Source organism: Eutrigla gurnardus (genome assembly GCF_963514095.1).
Source record: "Eutrigla gurnardus genome assembly, chromosome: 9".
NCBI classification, from domain to species: domain Eukaryota; kingdom Metazoa; phylum Chordata; class Actinopteri; order Perciformes; family Triglidae; genus Eutrigla; species Eutrigla gurnardus.
The window spans coordinates 26,721,753-26,739,831 of record NC_139923.1 but is presented as its reverse complement, the minus strand read 5'-3'; the positions used below and the strand labels follow the sequence as shown (position 1 = coordinate 26,739,831).

General features: G+C 42.9%; 2 protein-coding genes and 2 pseudogenes across 4 annotated transcripts; 1 reads left to right on the top strand and 3 right to left on the bottom strand.

The window, feature by feature from the left end:
- Positions 1 to 70: 70 nt before the first annotated feature.
- LOC311018661 (histone H4) lies at positions 71 to 401 on the bottom strand (the record flags this gene model as incomplete). Its single annotated transcript, XM_084017681.1, has 1 exon — positions 71 to 401. The coding sequence occupies one exon, from the start codon at positions 399 to 401 to the stop codon at positions 90 to 92; it is 312 nt and encodes a 103-aa protein (XP_083873807.1). The 3' UTR covers positions 71 to 89.
- A 1,699-nt stretch (positions 402 to 2,100) lies between these two features.
- On the bottom strand, positions 2,101 to 2,514 carry LOC311018653 (histone H2B pseudogene; annotated as a pseudogene). The gene has a single exon. The product of its transcript is annotated as a histone H2B pseudogene (transcript).
- Positions 2,515 to 14,144: 11,630 nt separating this feature from the next.
- Positions 14,145 to 14,820, top strand: LOC311018634 (histone H1 pseudogene; annotated as a pseudogene). The gene has a single exon. The product of its transcript is annotated as a histone H1 pseudogene (transcript).
- An 863-nt stretch (positions 14,821 to 15,683) lies between these two features.
- Positions 15,684 to 16,079, bottom strand: LOC311018660 (histone H4). The gene has a single exon (XM_084017680.1). It carries the CDS (start codon positions 16,012 to 16,014, stop codon positions 15,703 to 15,705), a length of 312 nt encoding a protein of 103 aa, XP_083873806.1. The 5' UTR covers positions 16,015 to 16,079; the 3' UTR covers positions 15,684 to 15,702.
- Positions 16,080 to 18,079: the final 2,000 nt, after the last annotated feature.

Below are 18,079 nucleotides of genomic sequence, written 5' to 3'. Positions count from 1 at the left end.
TCAGGAAAAAAAATACGGAAATGAGCTCTTTAAGTGGAGTGTTTGGCCCTTAAAAGGGCCTTTGGTCGTGTTTAAGTAGCGGGTCGTGTTTATCCACCGAAGCCGTACAGGGTGCGTCCCTGCCTCTTCAGAGCGTAGACCACATCCATGGCGGTGACGGTCTTCCTCTTGGCGTGCTCGGTGTAGGTGACGGCGTCACGGATGACGTTCTCCAGGAAGACCTTCAACACGCCGCGGGTCTCCTCGTAGATCAGACCGGAGATACGCTTCACTCCGCCACGGCGAGCCAGACGGCGGATAGCGGGCTTGGTGATTCCCTGGATGTTATCACGGAGGACTTTACGGTGACGCTTGGCGCCTCCTTTACCGAGTCCCTTACCGCCTTTGCCTCTTCCACTCATTTTCTCTAGTCAATGTAAATCAACTGAATATCTTTCACAGCCAGGCTCCTCGCTTTATAACTCCTGTCTGAGGACGTGGTGGAAAACAGTGCATTACCGCATACTGTCGCCACCAATGACGTTCTTGGAGAGATGGAGGACCTCCCACCACTCCAAACCCCCAGGATTCTGCCCCCGTCGGTGCCGGTGGACGACGGCACAGCACTTAGACGAACATGATCATTTGTAATTTTGAACACAATATGCTGCCAAACATGATAGTTGGGGTCATCGGACGTAAATCCACTCTTATACTACCTAACACCAAACAACACAAATGCAGTAATAACAGCGTAATTCATGCGTTATAACGATAATAGTGACCACGTGTGTCGCACTTCCTCGTTAGTATAGTGGACAGTATCTCCGCCTGTCACGCGGAAGACCGGGGTTCGATTCCCCGACGGTGAGTATATTTATTGCCCAAGAAGCAACTCTGAACTCTGATTATATATAATATATTAGATTTAATATATTATATTAAATATTAGATGGATAGATTACTTAATTGTTTATCGCATTATAATTATACATCATTTATTTGTCATCATAGTGTTACAGACTGTGTCCGTGTGTGGTGTAAGGAGAACGTCAGCGCTACACAGGTTCTCACTCTGGTTTACTCTTTAATAGGGTATAAAAAGCAGCAGCACACAATGCAAGCGTTCAGGTCTCCGGCTTTCATTCTTTGCCATTAATGCAACATTCATACCATAACATGTGATCATATAGTGGGAATATTATGTTCGACTTCCTAGATGAGAGCTATTTTATTTTACTTTTATAATAATGATTCAAAACCAGCATGAAATAAGCATTCATTTATGAACATTAAACCATTTCTGAATAGAAATCCCATTTTATTAATAATAAACCCTTCACTATGAATGAGATATGGAATGCTATTAGTCCATGAAAGGCAACATAAAACATTGTAATTTACAAAGCTAGGCTTCGGAGGTTTCATGCAACATCATATGTAAACACAATTAATAAAGCCCAACTGGTATAAAAAGCAGACAATGACAGTGATGTTAAACTTTCTGTACAACTGCTCAGAGAGCAGAAATGAATTACCGAAATAAGACAAATAAGGATTACTGCAGACACAAAGCTACAAAGCAAGCTAGCATTAGCTCAACATAAAACGTTACCATTTCTGCACAGGAATATTTGTAACGTTCATGCTTCATCGACCATCGCAAAAATGTCCAAACGAAACAAAAATATGTATTGCTCTGATGCACCAAGTACCAAGCTCCAGCTTTGAAGATCAATTATTTACCGAGTCACGTACCTGCTGCGGAGGCGGAGAAGGAACACCATCTGTGCGGTTGAGCGTTTAGCCCACCAGGGGGCTCCAAAACATAAAGAAGACCAGCACTTCAATTAACAAGTTATTTACAAATCTGACAGCTTACTCTCTGGTCTGTGGGGGTTCAAATTAAAATAAAGATAAGGGTTTATTTTTATTAATAAATTGTACGATTGTGTCAAATTCGGCAAACTTAGTTGGATTGGCACATGTCCACAGAATTCTTAAAAAAAAAAAAAATGTACTTAATGTATTTGGTGGCCCACTTTTAAAGGTTTATGAAATATGTAATTAGGAAACGTCTTTAGAAGAAGTGTGTGGCTCTTAAAAGAGCCTTTTGGGTTGTTGGTTCAACAGCAGTACGTTTACTTGGAGCTGGTGTACTTGGTGACGGCCTTGGTGCCCTCAGACACGGCGTGCTTAGCCAGCTCCCCGGGCAGCAGCAGGCGGACGGCGGTCTGGATCTCCCTGGAAGTGATGGTGGAGCGCTTGTTGTAGTGAGCCAGACGGGAGGCCTCACCGGCGATGCGTTCAAAGATGTCGCTCACGAAGGAGTTCATGATGCCCATGGCCTTGGAGGAGATGCCGGTGTCGGGGTGGACCTGCTTCATCACCTTGTACACGTAGATGGCGTAGCTCTCCTTCCTGGACTTTCTCCTCTTCTTGCCGGTCTTAGTGGCGGTCTTGGAGACGGCTTTCTTGGAGCCCTTCTTGGGCGCTTTGACGGTTGGTTCTGTCGGCATGTTTGGCTGTAGAGACTTTTCCTGAAGCGGAGTGAGGAGACGAGGCACAGTCTCCTCCTTTTCTTTCCGCTTGATGCAAATATCACTGTGCTGTTGCTCTCACGCGATTGGTTGGCCTCTGAGCGCCTCTGCCCGCCCAAAAAGTGACCATTGTGTTACAAGAACCGGAAGAAAAGTCGACCAGCAGCGCTTCACAACCTGGAAGTTGAGGATTTGTGGAAGTACTTAGATGATTAAGTAAAAGCGTCTTTGCCTGCTGGGTAAAATACAACAATTTGAAAACTCAGTAGCTTGATATACGAGCTGAAACCCTTTTACTTAGAATTTAATGGCTATATCTACAATTATCCACTTTTAAGTTGTGCTTTACTCACATGTGTATATATGCTAAATACCAATTTCTCTTTATAAGTATTACAAATTAATTATATACATATGCTGTATGATCATCACATCCAACAGCAGTTATCCAATGAAAAAATAAAAATTATATATTCAACAATTTGTAAATATTGCTAAAAACATAATTTCACATATTCCAGTAAGCGAGTTTAGATTTATGGTCAAAGTGAATATTTAGTCCTTTTGAAATCAGATTTTCCCTGAATGATGTGGTTACTTTAAGTTTATTTAAACAAATGTAGTATAGTAGAGAATAAATACCAAATGAGTAAATAAAAAAAAAAAAAAGGGTGGACAAATGACTACAGAAGAGACCAGTCTATGGTGTATGGAACTATGAAAGTAAAACAGTCTTCATTTGAATCTGGTTGGGAAATAGTGAAATGTTATTTTAACAGGGATTGTGTCGTCTCCTTGGCAGCACTTGATTAATGTTTATATAATTATTATAATAAACATAATAAGGAAGTTGATACCATGGTCTTTTTCTCCTTGGGATAGTGACAATCAGCTCAATTTCTTTGCTTTTCAGTAGATGTGAAGAAATGGACAATTATGCAGAGTTGAGTTACGTTGTCATGGCAACAGGAAAAACGTCTTTAGATGAAGTGTTTGGCTCTTAAAAGAGCCTTTGGGTTGTCGTTTCAACAGCAGTACGTTTACTTGGAGCTGGTGTACTTGGTGACGGCCTTGGTGCCCTCAGACACGGCGTGCTTAGCCAGCTCCCCGGGCAGCAGCAGGCGGACGGCGGTCGATCCTAGCTGTCATTGGGCGAAGGCAGGGTTCACCTGGACAGGTAACCAGTCTATCACAGGGCCGACATGTAGAGACAGACAACCATTCACTCTCACATTCACACCTACGGGACATTTAGAGTCATCAATTAACCTATCCCCTTTGTAACCGTCTGAGAGACATTTTTCTGTTGATATTTTATTAATATGTTGTAAGTATGCAAAAGGATAACTTGATTTTGAAATCCAGACTGTTGGTGTAAACTGTGTAAATAATGCCGATTCAAGAGTTTGAGGGGTCATATGTGTTTTGCATTATGGGATGTAAGCTAAGCATGGCGGCAGAGAGACCCATCATGGCGACAGAGAAGGAACGCACAGCCACAAACTTTAATTATTCTGCACGGTTCGAGAGGTGCACACGGTAATATTATATTCATTGTAATTTAATTTGATTTGATATTTGTGTGAGATATTTCGTGTGCACTTGTACTGTATATTTTGAAGATTTAAGATAATCACGTGTATAGGCCTGTCTGAAAATTGACACTTTATTAAGAGACTTTGAAACGGCTGGACATATGTTTAAATGTTATTTGTGCATTTTGTTTTATTTTATAGTTTTCACTGTGTCTGCTAAGGAGCAGAGAGAGAAATAAACGTTAGAACGACAGCTGTATGAATCGTGGCCTTTAATTCGTCGGACCGGTGGCTATCCCCATCCTGCATGTCTTTGGACTGTGGGACGAAGCCGGTGAACCCGGAGAGAACCCACGTTCACACAGGGAGAACATGCAAACTCCACACAGAAGGAACCCGGGAATCAAACACGGAGCTCTTGCTGTGAGGCGAGAGTGCTACCCACTACACCACCGTGCAGGTGTTCATGTGTATGGTAATCTATGGTCAAGTGAACTAGCAGTGCTAGGCAGGAGTCAGTGGTATGGCTCACATAATCAACAGTGTTAAAGTAAATAGAGCATTAATGTAGATATATTGGAGCAAAGCTCCCTATTGTACAATAATAAAATGGAAGAGGGCTCTTGGTGGTAAAGTAAAAAATGGAAGAATCCAAACAATCCCTCCTTAAAGGCCACTAAAGGCCAGTGTGGAAGCAAAAAATAAATCCTCAAGAGAAGTTGAAAATATTGCCATTTCATTAATTTGTAGAAAAAGTGATTAATAATTATTTGGGTTTTTTTCACAACGCAATTACATCTGATTCACACCATCAAAAAATCATCAAAATATCTAATAATCAAACACAATTAATCAAAATACCTAATAATTATATTCAGAGTAGCCTACACAAGATCAAATCTACCACAAACTAAAGGAAAGGAAAAAAACAATTATCTCAATCAAAGTCATTATTCTGAATTATAGGTAAGCTATTTTAGGCAAGTATCACATGATCATCTTTATAAATCACTTACATAAAAAGCAATCATAATCGTTAAAACCTTCTCAATCACCCCTCCAATACACTCCTATACACGTCACGTTACCAACTGACTCAAAGTTTTCAACCTTCAATCCGCTGGGACACTTGTTACCTTCTTGAAAACAAATCGTATAAAACATACAAAACCAAAACATAAACAAACTGGGACAATCTTCTGAAATGGGAAATGTTGTCCTGGTTTGGCCTACAGTCGTCTGTGCCATCAATCATGTGTGACTGAGTTTCAGAGTTTAAAGTGAGTGTTACATCCCCTCTGGAACATTGGGCTCTTGGTTGCTGTGTGTGTTGACGGGTGGAAGTCGACGGTGGAGGTCGGTCGGGTTTGTTTGCATGTGTAGTGTTCACTGAACAGATAGAAGATGCAGGCACCGCTAGTTCTTCTTTTCATAGAGCAAATATCGCAATTGCCACATAATGTGACCTGTAACTATTTTCCAGTCATCATTCTGGAAACCACCTGCCTTTCAGATACATGAAAAAAATAGTGCAAACTTTGGAACGATTACAATTACACCTATCATTAACTTGTAAATCCTGAACCAAACACCAACCACAGTGCCTATAGCATCCCAAACTAGAAGTCTCTACATGAGTTGGATGTGAAAATATGTAATCAGCATTACAAAAATAAGTAGCTATAAAGCTACAGATGCTTATTGACTGGTTAAAATCAAAGGAACAGCTTTGGCATTCATCTGTTATGTTGTCTGAAATAGCTTCTTATGCTGAACAAAAATATGAACACAAAAATGTTTTTGCTCCAAATTTTCATAAACTGATATCAAAGATCTCAGACTTTTTCTACGAAGACACAAAAGGCCGCTTTCTCTCCCATCTTGTTAATCAGAATCAGAATGAGAATCAGATTTGTTGCCAAAGTAAGTTTTCACTTGCAAGGAATTTGTCTTGGTTGTGTTTGGTGCATACAATAAACATGTAATAAATAAAAAAGAGAAAAAGTACTGGAATAGAAATTTACACTAAAAAATATATAAGAGACACTTTAACATATAACATAAACAAGTATGTACAATATAACTGTTTTGAGGCAGTGCAGTTTGTGCAGGGAGTGCAAAAAATAACAAAACTGGATGTGCAAGTTCACAGTATATATACAATATATAAAGAGATGATGATATGTGCAATGATCAGGGATAATAGTCCAGGATGTGTGTTAGTGTAACATGTAGTTACTGGGTGGGGGGTTAGAGTCTGTCAGTGGGGGTCCCGAATCTTGTTGATGAGGCCCACTGCTGGTCACAAGGAAAGGTCACTCTAAAGGTCTTTTAATTCTTTTATCAACATGGCCTCCACTTTGGTCCAGACTGAATTGTCTCAACAACTCTGGGTTAAAACGGCTCTATACCAGTCTGTTAGAAAGTGCTCTGCTGTCACCTACTGGACAGACAGAGAATCACTTTGTCTAACTTGACCCTGGTCTACCACGCCAGACAAGAGACCAGGGGCCTCATGTATCAATGTTGCGTACGCACAAAAACATGGCGTACGTAATTTTCCACACCAACGTTCAGATGTATCAAAAGTGAAATGAGCGTGGAAATGTGCGGTGTCCCACGGCAGCTTCATGGCTGGCGTACGCACGTTTCTACAGCTATTGTTCCTTTGGCGACACTCTGAGGTGATGCTGGGAAACTGTTAATTATGTGAAAACAATTAGTCCTCAGAGTAATGTGCACATCAGAGACACATTAATGGACAATTAACACACACGTGTTTGCAATCATATGGATGAATATAAAAGCATGCACAAAGTGATGAAAAAATGGCATTAACAATGGCAGCCTTGGCCTTGTTAGAAGACATCGCAAACGGTAACATCAGACGTGAGAGGGTGTTTAGAGAACGGGAGGATATGTTAGGAAATGACGACAACTGGCTCATGAGTCGTTTTAGGTTGCCGAGGCCAGTGTTACTGGAGCTGTGCGCAGAGCTGCGGCCGGCCCTAGAAAGAAACACAGCCAGGAGCCAGGGGTTGTCCGTGCCCACACAGGTGCTGACCACTCTGGGGTTTCTGGCAACAGGAGCCTTCCAGAGGGAACTGGCCGATCGGTCAGGAGTGTGCCAGTCCACTCTGAGCCGAGCCATGCCAGCTGTGTGGGACGGGATCATAAGAATGTCATCCAGGTACATCAAATTCCCATACAATGCTGTTGAACAGGCCAACATTAAAGCGCAATTTGCAGCAAGAGCCGGTTTCCCTAATGTAATCAGAGCTATTGACTGCACACATGTTGCTTTAAAAGCGCCATCACAGGATGAATTTGTTTTTGTCAACAGGAAACATTTTCATTCAATAAATGTTCAAATAATATGTGATGCGCAAATGCAGCTCACCAACATCGTGGCAAGGTGGCCTGGTTCAACGCTCGTTCATTCTTACTAATAGCATGGTTGGTAACAGGCTGGAGGCTGGCACGGTGCGCGATGGGTGGCTTCTCAGTGAGTAAATGTATCCGTTTAATTGCGCCCCGAATGTAAACCAGCACGATGCCCATTTGGGCACGTGCATTCAAATATGTGCATTTGTTTTTCCCTGGTGAAAATAGAGCTGCAGAGCTATCTAACAAGCCCTTTATTGTCTCCTTGTGTTCAGTATTTGTGTCGATAAATGCGTGCGTAAAGTTGGAAATGTCACACTGCAGTAGCCACGGCGCACTTCTGCAGTCATTAATATATATAATAATATAATATATAATATATTAATATCCTCCTGTCCCCCCGCCCGTTGCGGTCACGCTTCGGCGGTGGGCCGAAATCCTCCTCTTCACCTCCACCTTCACGTCGGACCATTTCTTTTTTATTTCAGGGAGTGTGCGCTGCTCCGACCCCACAGCGTTCACTGCCTCACACACACGCTCCCACTCACATTTCTTTTTTTGTGTGTTTATGCCTGATGAGAGGCTACCAAATAATACTGTTCTTCGAGTCTCGACTTCGTTTAAGAGCGTTTCGAGCTCAGACTCGGTGAAGTTGCGCTTCTTCCCTTTTTCATTTTGTAGATCTGATGGTGCAGAGAGGGGAATCCCCGGTGCAGGCCCTATTTAAACTCATTTGCATATTTAAATGGAGGCGTGGACAGGGAGGAGTTTAGCACTTCCACATGTGCGCTTAATTCCACGTTGATTGGGATGTACAAAGGAAAAGTGCTTGGATCCATGTGTACGCACACTTTGATACATCTGATTTTTTTTGTGCGTACGACAGTTTCTGGATTCTAGCGTACGCCATGTTTCAGTAGGAAATCCACGCAATTCTTAGTACATGAGGCCCCAGGGCCCTCATTTATAAAGCTTGCGTACGCACAAAACGGGGCTGGAAACGTGCGTACGCCACTTTCCACGCAAATGTTGTGATCTATAAAAAACAAACTTGACGGGAAAGTGTGCGTACCCGTAAGCAAACTCTGAGGCATGCGTACCGGTACGCACATTCTGGAGACTGGAAGGGAATCAGCAGTAAACGTGAGAAGAACTATATATTTTTGATGACTCGCACACATTTAATTACACTCCATATCATACGTTAGATCTGCGTTATCATGATGAACTCCAGCAATGTTTTTGACGCTTTTAATGAGTGATAGTTTTTTTCATATTAACACCTTCTTTTAAAATCTGACTTGTATCTTAAATCAAAATAATTTTGAAATATTGAATCAGCGCTGTCACCGCAGGAGGAGGAGACGGCCCAATTGCATGTAATACAGTAATACCTTCCATTAGATCACTGTAGAACACAGCGGGAATAACTAAATATTCTCCTTATTTATATATATCATCAACGCACATACATACAGCCATTAAGCCATCGTATAATTGTTACACTTTATCCTCGTTTTTAAACCACCAGAGCGCAGAGGAAATGCACTATAATGAGTGGCACGCTCGTGCGCGCTCAGTCGTGGAGCGTGGAGAGCGCAACTTTAGCAAACTTCAGGAGGCAGACTCTACCACTCGGCAAAGGTGGTAGAGACCCCAGCATGATGAGCCTCGGCCCCCTGCCCGACTGGAGGGGTATCAACAGGGCGCAAGAATCCGTGAGGATGTTATGCGTTTGTAATATAAGGAAGACAACAATCAATGTTCATTGTAAACGTATTATTTTATTAATCACAGTGCGCGTTTGCCGTAGCTCATCTGCAACGTTGTTGATGGCGGTGATTGTGTCTCGCTGAAGTTGCAGGACGGCATCAGTGTGCACCCGACCGCTTGATGTGCCATGCGTCCGGGGTGCGCTGCTGCTTTGCGCCGGACCCGGACGCTGTGCCGAGGGCCCGTCACCGTCACCCTCCTCACGTCACCCTCCTCTACGCCACACGCTGCAGACTCTGGAAGGACAAAAACTATTTAACGTTTTGTTTTATATACAATAAAAGTTTAAAATCTGTTCACCCTTATCCCTCTCAGTCGCGTCTGTGTCTCCCTCCTTTTCGGACACAATCCCCGTCAAAGTCACATAAAAATCAAACCTCCTCAAATACTCAAGCAATACATTAAATCCATGTTAGGAGCGGAAAGATGTCATTTACCTTCAGATCACCGTCCGCTCGGTCCAGCTGACGCCGTTGACTGCAGCAGCAATGTGTTGCCACTCGCACTGCGTCTTTTTATTCGTGATCCCGCTGCTGTGACCACTAAATTAAATGATTGTCCGTGCCTCCACCTCCCCAACAAGTGTCTCTTTCTCCGTTTCTGAAAAGTTACGTTTCTTTGCTTTTTCCTGACCTGTCGCCGTGATTCACCACACGGAAACGATTGCATGCCGGCTCATTAACATAGTAAAATATGGGCGTGTACAGGGCGGGACTCAGGTACGCACACTTGTAGGTGATCCTGTGATTTATAAAGGGAACATTGCGTACAGCTTGCGTGCGCACAGTTTTATAAATCAGATTTTTTTTTGGCGCACGCAAACTTTGGCTTTTTGGCGTACGTACACTTTTAGTTAGGATCCTACGCACAGTTTTATAAATGAGGGCCCTGATGTAGACCGGGATGCCCTGAGACAGTCCAGCATGTAATAGCAAGGCGTGTTTATACAGTGCATACAGGCAGTGTTTCTCCCATCCACCTTATTTACTCAACATATTGTATTCTTCATGAACGTCTCTGTCCATGGTGCTGAATCCATGCTGATGCTGGGATCTATGCAGCTTTTTTATTTTAATGTCACAGATTATGTCACTAATAGAACAAATTGAGCTACATGAATGGGTTTCTATTATGTAATTTAGATACATTAAAACATGTATATAGTATTAAGTTATCAAGGATAGCAAAATTAGTGTATTCAGCATAGGAATGTGATCTCCCGCGCTGGGCTCCAGTTCCCGGTCGGTCGTGTCCACAGACACCTGGAGACCTGGGGCCTCATGTACTAAGAATTGCGTGGATTTCCTACTGAAACATGGCGTACGCTAGAATCCAGAAACTGTCGTACGCACAAAAAAAATCAGATGTATCAAAGTGTGCGTACACATGGATCCAAGCACTTTTCCTTTGTACATCCCAATCAACGTGGAATTAAGCGCACATGTGGAAGTGCTAAACTCCTCCCTGTCCACGCCTCCATTTAAATATGCAAATGAGTTTAAATAGGGCCTGCACCGGGGATTCCCCTCTCTGCACCATCAGATCTACAAAATGAAAAAGGGAAGAAGCGCAACTTCACCGAGTCTGAGCTCGAAACGCTCTTAAACGAAGTCGAGACTCGAAGAACAGTATTATTTGGTAGCCTCTCATCAGGCATAAACACACAAAAAAAGAAATGTGAGTGGGAGCGTGTGTGTGAGGCAGTGAACGCTGTGGGGTCGGAGCAGCGCACACTCCCTGAAATAAAAAAGAAATGGTCCGACGTGAAGGTGGAGGTGAAGAGGAGGATTTCGGCCCACCGCCGAAGCGTGACCGCAACGGGCGGGGGGACAGGAGGATATTAATATATTATATATTATATTATTATATATATTAATGACTGCAGAAGTGCGCCGTGGCTACTGCAGTGTGACATTTCCAACTTTACGCACGCATTTATCGACACAAATACTGAACACAAGGAGACAATAAAGGGCTTGTTAGATAGCTCTGCAGCTCTATTTTCACCAGGGAAAAACAAATGCACATATTTGAATGCACGTGCCCAAATGGGCATCGTGCTGGTTTACATTCGGCGCGCAATTAAACGGATACATTTACTCACTGAGAAGCCACCCATCGCGCACCGTGCCAGCCTCCAGCCTGTTACCAACCATGCTATTAGTAAGAATGAACGAGCGTTGAACCAGGCCACCTTGCCACGATGTTGGTGAGCTGCATTTGCGCATCACATATTATTTGAACATTTATTGAATGAAAATGTTTCCTGTTGACAAAAACAAATTCATCCTGTGATGGCGCTTTTAAAGCAACATGTGTGCAGTCAATAGCTCTGATTACATTAGGGAAACCGGCTCTTGCTGCAAATTGCGCTTTAATGTTGGCCTGTTCAACAGCATTGTATGGGAATTTGATGTACCTGGATGACATTCTTATGATCCCGTCCCACACAGCTGGCATGGCTCGGCTCAGAGTGGACTGGCACACTCCTGACCGATCGGCCAGTTCCCTCTGGAAGGCTCCTGTTGCCAGAAACCCCAGAGTGGTCAGCACCTGTGTGGGCACGGACAACCCCTGGCTCCTGGCTGTGTTTCTTTCTAGGGCCGGCCGCAGCTCTGCGCACAGCTCCAGTAACACTGGCCTCGGCAACCTAAAACGACTCATGAGCCAGTTGTCGTCATTTGCTAACATATCCTCCCGTTCTCTAAACACCCTCTCACGTCTGATGTTACCGTTTGCGATGTCTTCTAACAAGGCCAAGGCTGCCATTGTTAATGCCATTTTTTCATCACTTTGTGCATGCTTTTATATTCATCCATATGATTGCAAACACGTGTGTGTTAATTGTCCATTAATGTGTCTCTGATGTGCACATTACTCTGAGGACTAATTGTTTTCACATAATTAACAGTTTCCCAGCATCACCTCAGAGTGTCGCCAAAGGAACAATAGCTGTAGAAACGTGCGTACGCCAGCCATGAAGCTGCCGTGGGACACCGCACATTTCCACGCTCATTTCACTTTTGATACATCTGAACGTTGGTGTGGAAAATTACGTACGCCATGTTTTTGTGCGTACGCAACATTGATACATGAGGCCCCTGCTGACTGCTGGAACCAGAACCCCAAACGGCTCTCTTTTAAGAGCCAAAAACTTTCTCATAAAGAACTCATTCCTCTCATGAAACTTAATAGTCATTCTATTTCAAGTATATATTTTCTGTAGTGAAAGAATATACATTAGAGATGGGATTTATGGCTCTTTGAAGGGAGCCAGGTCTTGAGGAGCCGTTCTTTTCAAAGAGCCGTTCAAAAGACTGGCTCATTTATATAGATTTATTTTTAAGAAGCTAGCCTAGTGGTAACCCATTTATTCTGGGAAATAATCACTGGGAGGAATGATGGGGTAAGATTTGGATCTGAATTATTCAGACTTAGACATCGGATATCTGAGTTTGATATCAGAATCTTCCGTCCACTGATTCTGAGCAAAAATACTCAGGAGAAAAAAATTGCAACACATTTTGGTCACAAAGAACATTTCGATGATGCGTTAATGAAGTTGCTGTGAAAATATAAGATGAATATGTGGGATATTCCACACAGTGAAGAGTGTAAACTCAACAGGTTTTCATTTCAAAGTGTCCATTGAAAAGTACATAATGTGGAATTGAATCCTTTGTGTTTCTATTACAACAAAAAGCCTGATTTATTCAGTTAAAACAAACATCTTTGTGATGCTCAGATTTTTGAAGGAAGTCCGGACTTGGAATATCTGCATAATAGGCAAGGCAAGAAAACTTTATTCGTATAGCACCTTTCATACACAAGGCAGACTCAGAGTGCTTCACATCATAACATGTCATACAATAAAGTGAAAACATTTAAGAATTAAAAAGAAAATGAAGGCAAAATTAAAATGCATTACAGAAAGACAAGGAGAATGAAGACATTTGCAATAACAAAAAACAATGCAAACGTTAAAAGATTTAGCAGAAGGCTATGGTGAACATAAAAGTTTTCAGTGATTTATAATCATACATAATAATACATAAAATACTTAAATAATATATAAAATAGCTGCTGTTTGACATTTTGACATAATTGCTATAGTTCAATAAATGTGTCTAGTTTTTCTTGTATATCATAAGTGGACTACAGCTGCATCCCTGTTTCATAATGACAACCAATCCTTGAATTCTGCACCGACATGTGTTTCTATGAACCAGTGATACTGCATTCAAAGCCACTGCTGTTTTCTCAGACAAGTGATGTTTATTAGTCAGTGTTTTTTTTAAACCATTAACAGTAGAATGATGAACTTTATATTTAAGGTTTTGATCAGGAGAGGACATGTTCACAGTCACAATGAACAGCTCTGATAGGAAGTCTGAGTAAACTGCACCAGAAGCCTCGACCAGCATCAGTGTGTTTGCTGCTCCCAGAATAACTTCACTTTATGACAAAATAATCAACGTTAGATGGATGTTTTTACATCGAGTCCCTGAACAAACATGTGGACCAGCTGGGAAACAGGTTTTGATGGAGCTCAGGTTGATTTTAAATCATTTTAGGAGAGAAAGAAGTGGGAAAAGTCAGTGAAGAGTGCTGCTCATGGCGGTGAGTAGGTGAGGTTTGGAGGCTCCCCAAACTAAAAGCAGAGAGCATCAGATCTCTACATGACTTTAATATGAAGAGACACAAGTCTGCTATCGGCTCCCTTCACTGTCAGCCTTCAGCTCTTCTCCCACGTTAAGTTTTCACTCTTTTATCGGTGAAGAGAAACACAAGTGAGCCGACTTTCAGACCGCACAGAGCAGCCACGGGCCGGGTTGAGTCTCCACGGTTCTCATGGTGTGTTTAAGTCCAGCCCCCAGCCCCGGAGAATCCAACGTTCCGGTCAGACTCTCGTTCTCGTTCGTAGAAACACAACTCTAATAGAAAATGGCAGAAGAAGCTCCAGCTCCAGCCGTCGCGCCGGCAAAAGCCGCCAAGAAGAAGGTGACCAAGCCGAGGCCGGCTGGTCCCGGCGTCGCCGACCTCATCGTCAAAGCTGTGGCCGCGTCCAAGGAGCGGAGCGGCGTGTCTCTGGCCGCCGTGAAGAAGGCTCTGGCTGCCGGAGGCTACGATGTGGAGAAGAACAACTCCCGCGTCAAGACCGCCATCAAGGCTCTGGTCGCTAAGGAGACTCTGGTCCAGACCAAGGGGACCGGCGCCTCCGGCTCCTTCAAGATGAACAAGAAGGTCGCCGAGAAGCCGGAGAAGAAAGCCGTTGCTAAACCCAAGAAGGCCGCAGCCAAGAAACCCGCAGCGGCCAAGAAGCCCAAGGCGGCGGCAGCGAAGAAGCCGGCAGTCGCTAAGAAATCCCCGAAGAAGGCGAAGAAGCCCGTAGCTGCCAAGAAACCCGCCGCCAAGAGCCCCAAGAAGGCCACTAAGAGCCCCAAGAAAGCTACCAAGAGCCCCAAGAAGGTGGTGAAAAAGGCCGCTGCAGCCAAGAAGTCCCCCGCTAAGAGGGTTGCCAAGCCCAAAGCGAAGAAAGCAGCACCCAAGAAGAAGTAAGCTGTTCTCAGTCTGGTGGACCAGCGCTCCGACAAAAAGGCTCTTTTAAGAGCCACCACACCGTCCTTAAAGAGCGTTTTCCTGCTTATTCTATTGTCATTACATAGCATTAAGACATCCTACCTTAGAATGTAGGAATATATTTCCAAATACACCCATATATAATATACTAGTATATAATGTCTCGGCTACAGCCACAGGGGTTATTTCTATAAATCAAGCTTTAAAGGCTGTTTTTGGAGAAACTGTCCATAAACAACTATATCCTATTTATTTCCAACGAACTTCCATTTCATTAGTTATTATTCTGCATACTAGTGTCTAAACAAAGTTTATATTATTTTACATTAACATTATATATCATGAGCATCCTGTTTACTATTTAACGGTGTTCGTGCATACTTATCGTTACTGTTTCTCCTTAGTGAACACATTGATTGTGTATCAGCCACGATTGGGTTACACATTTAGGCACAGTGCTGTAATGCATTGAGATTTACTTCGTGATTTTGTTACTTCAGGATCAGCTTCAAACCGCACCACATACATGTAATACAAAAGTAAAAGAAATGAGATGGAAAACTTTAAAGGAATCTTAAAGCCATTTAAAACGGGCAAACGCCTTGATTAAGTTAATTGATTCGAAACTAATGTGTTAGTGTTAACTAGTGTTAACTTGTCTCAATGGAAGAGAGAGTTAGTGTAACGAGTCCAACCATTAAACTAAATCGATCTGCTAAAATAAATAAAATGACCAACTTCCCAAACATTAATCAAGTGGCTGTGGAGATTAACACCCATATCAGAATCCATTAACAGGCCAATTATAATAATGTCTACAAAAACAGATATATAAACAGGAAATGAGCTCTTTAAGTGGAGTGTTTGGCCCTTAAAAGGGCCTTTGGTCGTGTTTAAGTAGCGGGTCGTGTTTATCCACCGAAGCCGTACAGGGTGCGTCCCTGCCTCTTCAGAGCGTAGACCACATCCATGGCGGTGACGGTCTTCCTCTTGGCGTGCTCGGTGTAGGTGACGGCGTCACGGATGACGTTCTCCAGGAAGACCTTCAACACGCCGCGGGTCTCCTCGTAGATCAGACCGGAGATACGCTTCACTCCGCCACGGCGAGCCAGACGGCGGATAGCGGGCTTGGTGATTCCCTGGATGTTATCACGGAGGACTTTACGGTGACGCTTGGCGCCTCCTTTACCGAGTCCCTTACCGCCTTTGCCTCTTCCACTCATTTTCACTAGTCAAAGTAAATCAACTGAATATCGTCCACAGCCAGGCTCCTCGCTTTATAACTCCTGCCTGAGGACGTGGTGGAAAACAGTGTATTACCGCATACTGTCGCCACCAATGACGTTCTTGGAGAGATGGAGGACCTCCCACCACTCCAAACCCCCAGGATTCTGCCCCCGTCGGTGCCGGTGGACGACGGCACAGCACTTAGACGAACATGATCATTTGTAATTTTGGAACACAATATGCTGCCAAACATGATAGTTGGGGTCATCGGACGTAAATCCACTCTTATACTACGTAACACCAAACAACACAAATGCATATTTATATATATATATATATATATATATATATATATATAATGAGGGCTCTGGGGGTCCTGCTTCAGAGGCTGGGGACAGAGCCTGCACAGATGACCTGTTGGCAGCTGCACCGCTGACGTCCTCGTTGCCCTCTCTTTTGCCACCTTCCACCACTCTGCGTCTTTGTGGGAACCTGGGCAAATTCTTAAATTCATTGTCACCACTGTACCCTAAAAAATATACACAGACATGGCTTATACAGTTTTACAGTTTCAAAATGACCTAAAACCACCATTTTACTTGATTTGACCCACACTAGTGGATCTAAAATCCATTTAAATAGACACAGGTCAAATTTGACAAAAGTAATCAAATTTCAGGCTAAAAGAATGACATTTAGGGCATCTTTACTGCTGTCAAATGTGAGAAAGCTCAAATTTCCTTACTTGTATGAAAAGGGTAAAACAGCGTCCCCAAAATCCCAATTGTGGCCAAAAGAATATTACATCGGTAGTATTAAGGACTACCATAGAGAATGAATAGGGAAAGTTAAGAGAGTTAAGGACTAGTATACACGGTCTTCCGGGGTTCGATTCCCCGACGGGGAGTAAATTTATTGCCCAAGAAGCAACTCTGAACTGATTTATATTAGATGGATAGATTACTTAATTGTTTATCACATTATAATTATATATCATTTATTTGTCATCATAGTGTTACAGACTGTGTCCGTGTGTGGTGTAAGGAGAACGTCAGCGCTACACAGGTTCTCACTCTGGTTTACTCTTTAATAGGGTATAAAAAGCAGCAGCACACAATGCAAGCGTTCAGGTCTCCGGCTTATAAGTTTCATTCTTTGCCATCAACGCAACATTCATACCATAACATGTGATCATATAGTGGGAATATTATGTTTGTATAGTGGGAATATTATGTTTGAAAAAGTTAGTGCGTCAGCAGTACAGGAGCATTAGCCTAGCATGACTGGTAGCAAGCTGGCAAGGAAGCTACAAGGCTTGCTAGCATTAGCTCAACATAAACCTTGTAACATTCAGAATACATGCTCGTGTCGACCATCGCCAAAATGTCTAAAACATTGAAAAAAAAAAGTATTTCAACATTGCTCTGATACACCAAATACCAACCTCCAGCTTCGAAGATCAATTATTTACCGAGTTATGTACGCTGCTGCGGTCACGTGACGGTAGTTCAGTGATTGAAGGAACGCCTCTATGTTTCGAAACAGCTATCGCTGAGTTTCGACAGGTGCCATGGTTTGCAGTGCAATTAGTAAATTGGTTCAATTAACAAGCTCAAAACGCTTAAAAACCATGCAGAAACACAAGTTCTTTGAGGGTTTTCGTGTTAGGAGTTTGAGACATAGTTTGACAGATAGTTTGACAGATAGTTTGAGAGTGAGTTTGATAGATAGTTTGAGAGAGAGAATTAGAGATTTTGTGAGAGTGACTTAGTGAGTATATATTGTTCGATCCATCCATCCATCCATTTTCTACCGCTTGTCCTGTATTTAGGGTCACGGGGGGGCTGGAGCCGATCCCAGCTGTCCATATTGTTAGATATATATCCTCAATGATGCGCCACCTGAGATGCACTCATCCTGGAGTTCTAACCCCAGAGGTTCACAATGATCTCCCCAGGCCTGCTGCTGCTGCCACTGATGCTAGACCATTGAGTAGAGGTATGCTTTAATATTTGTTTTCCATTTTTAAATTGTAGTGGGATTTCCTGAGACTATGGAAAC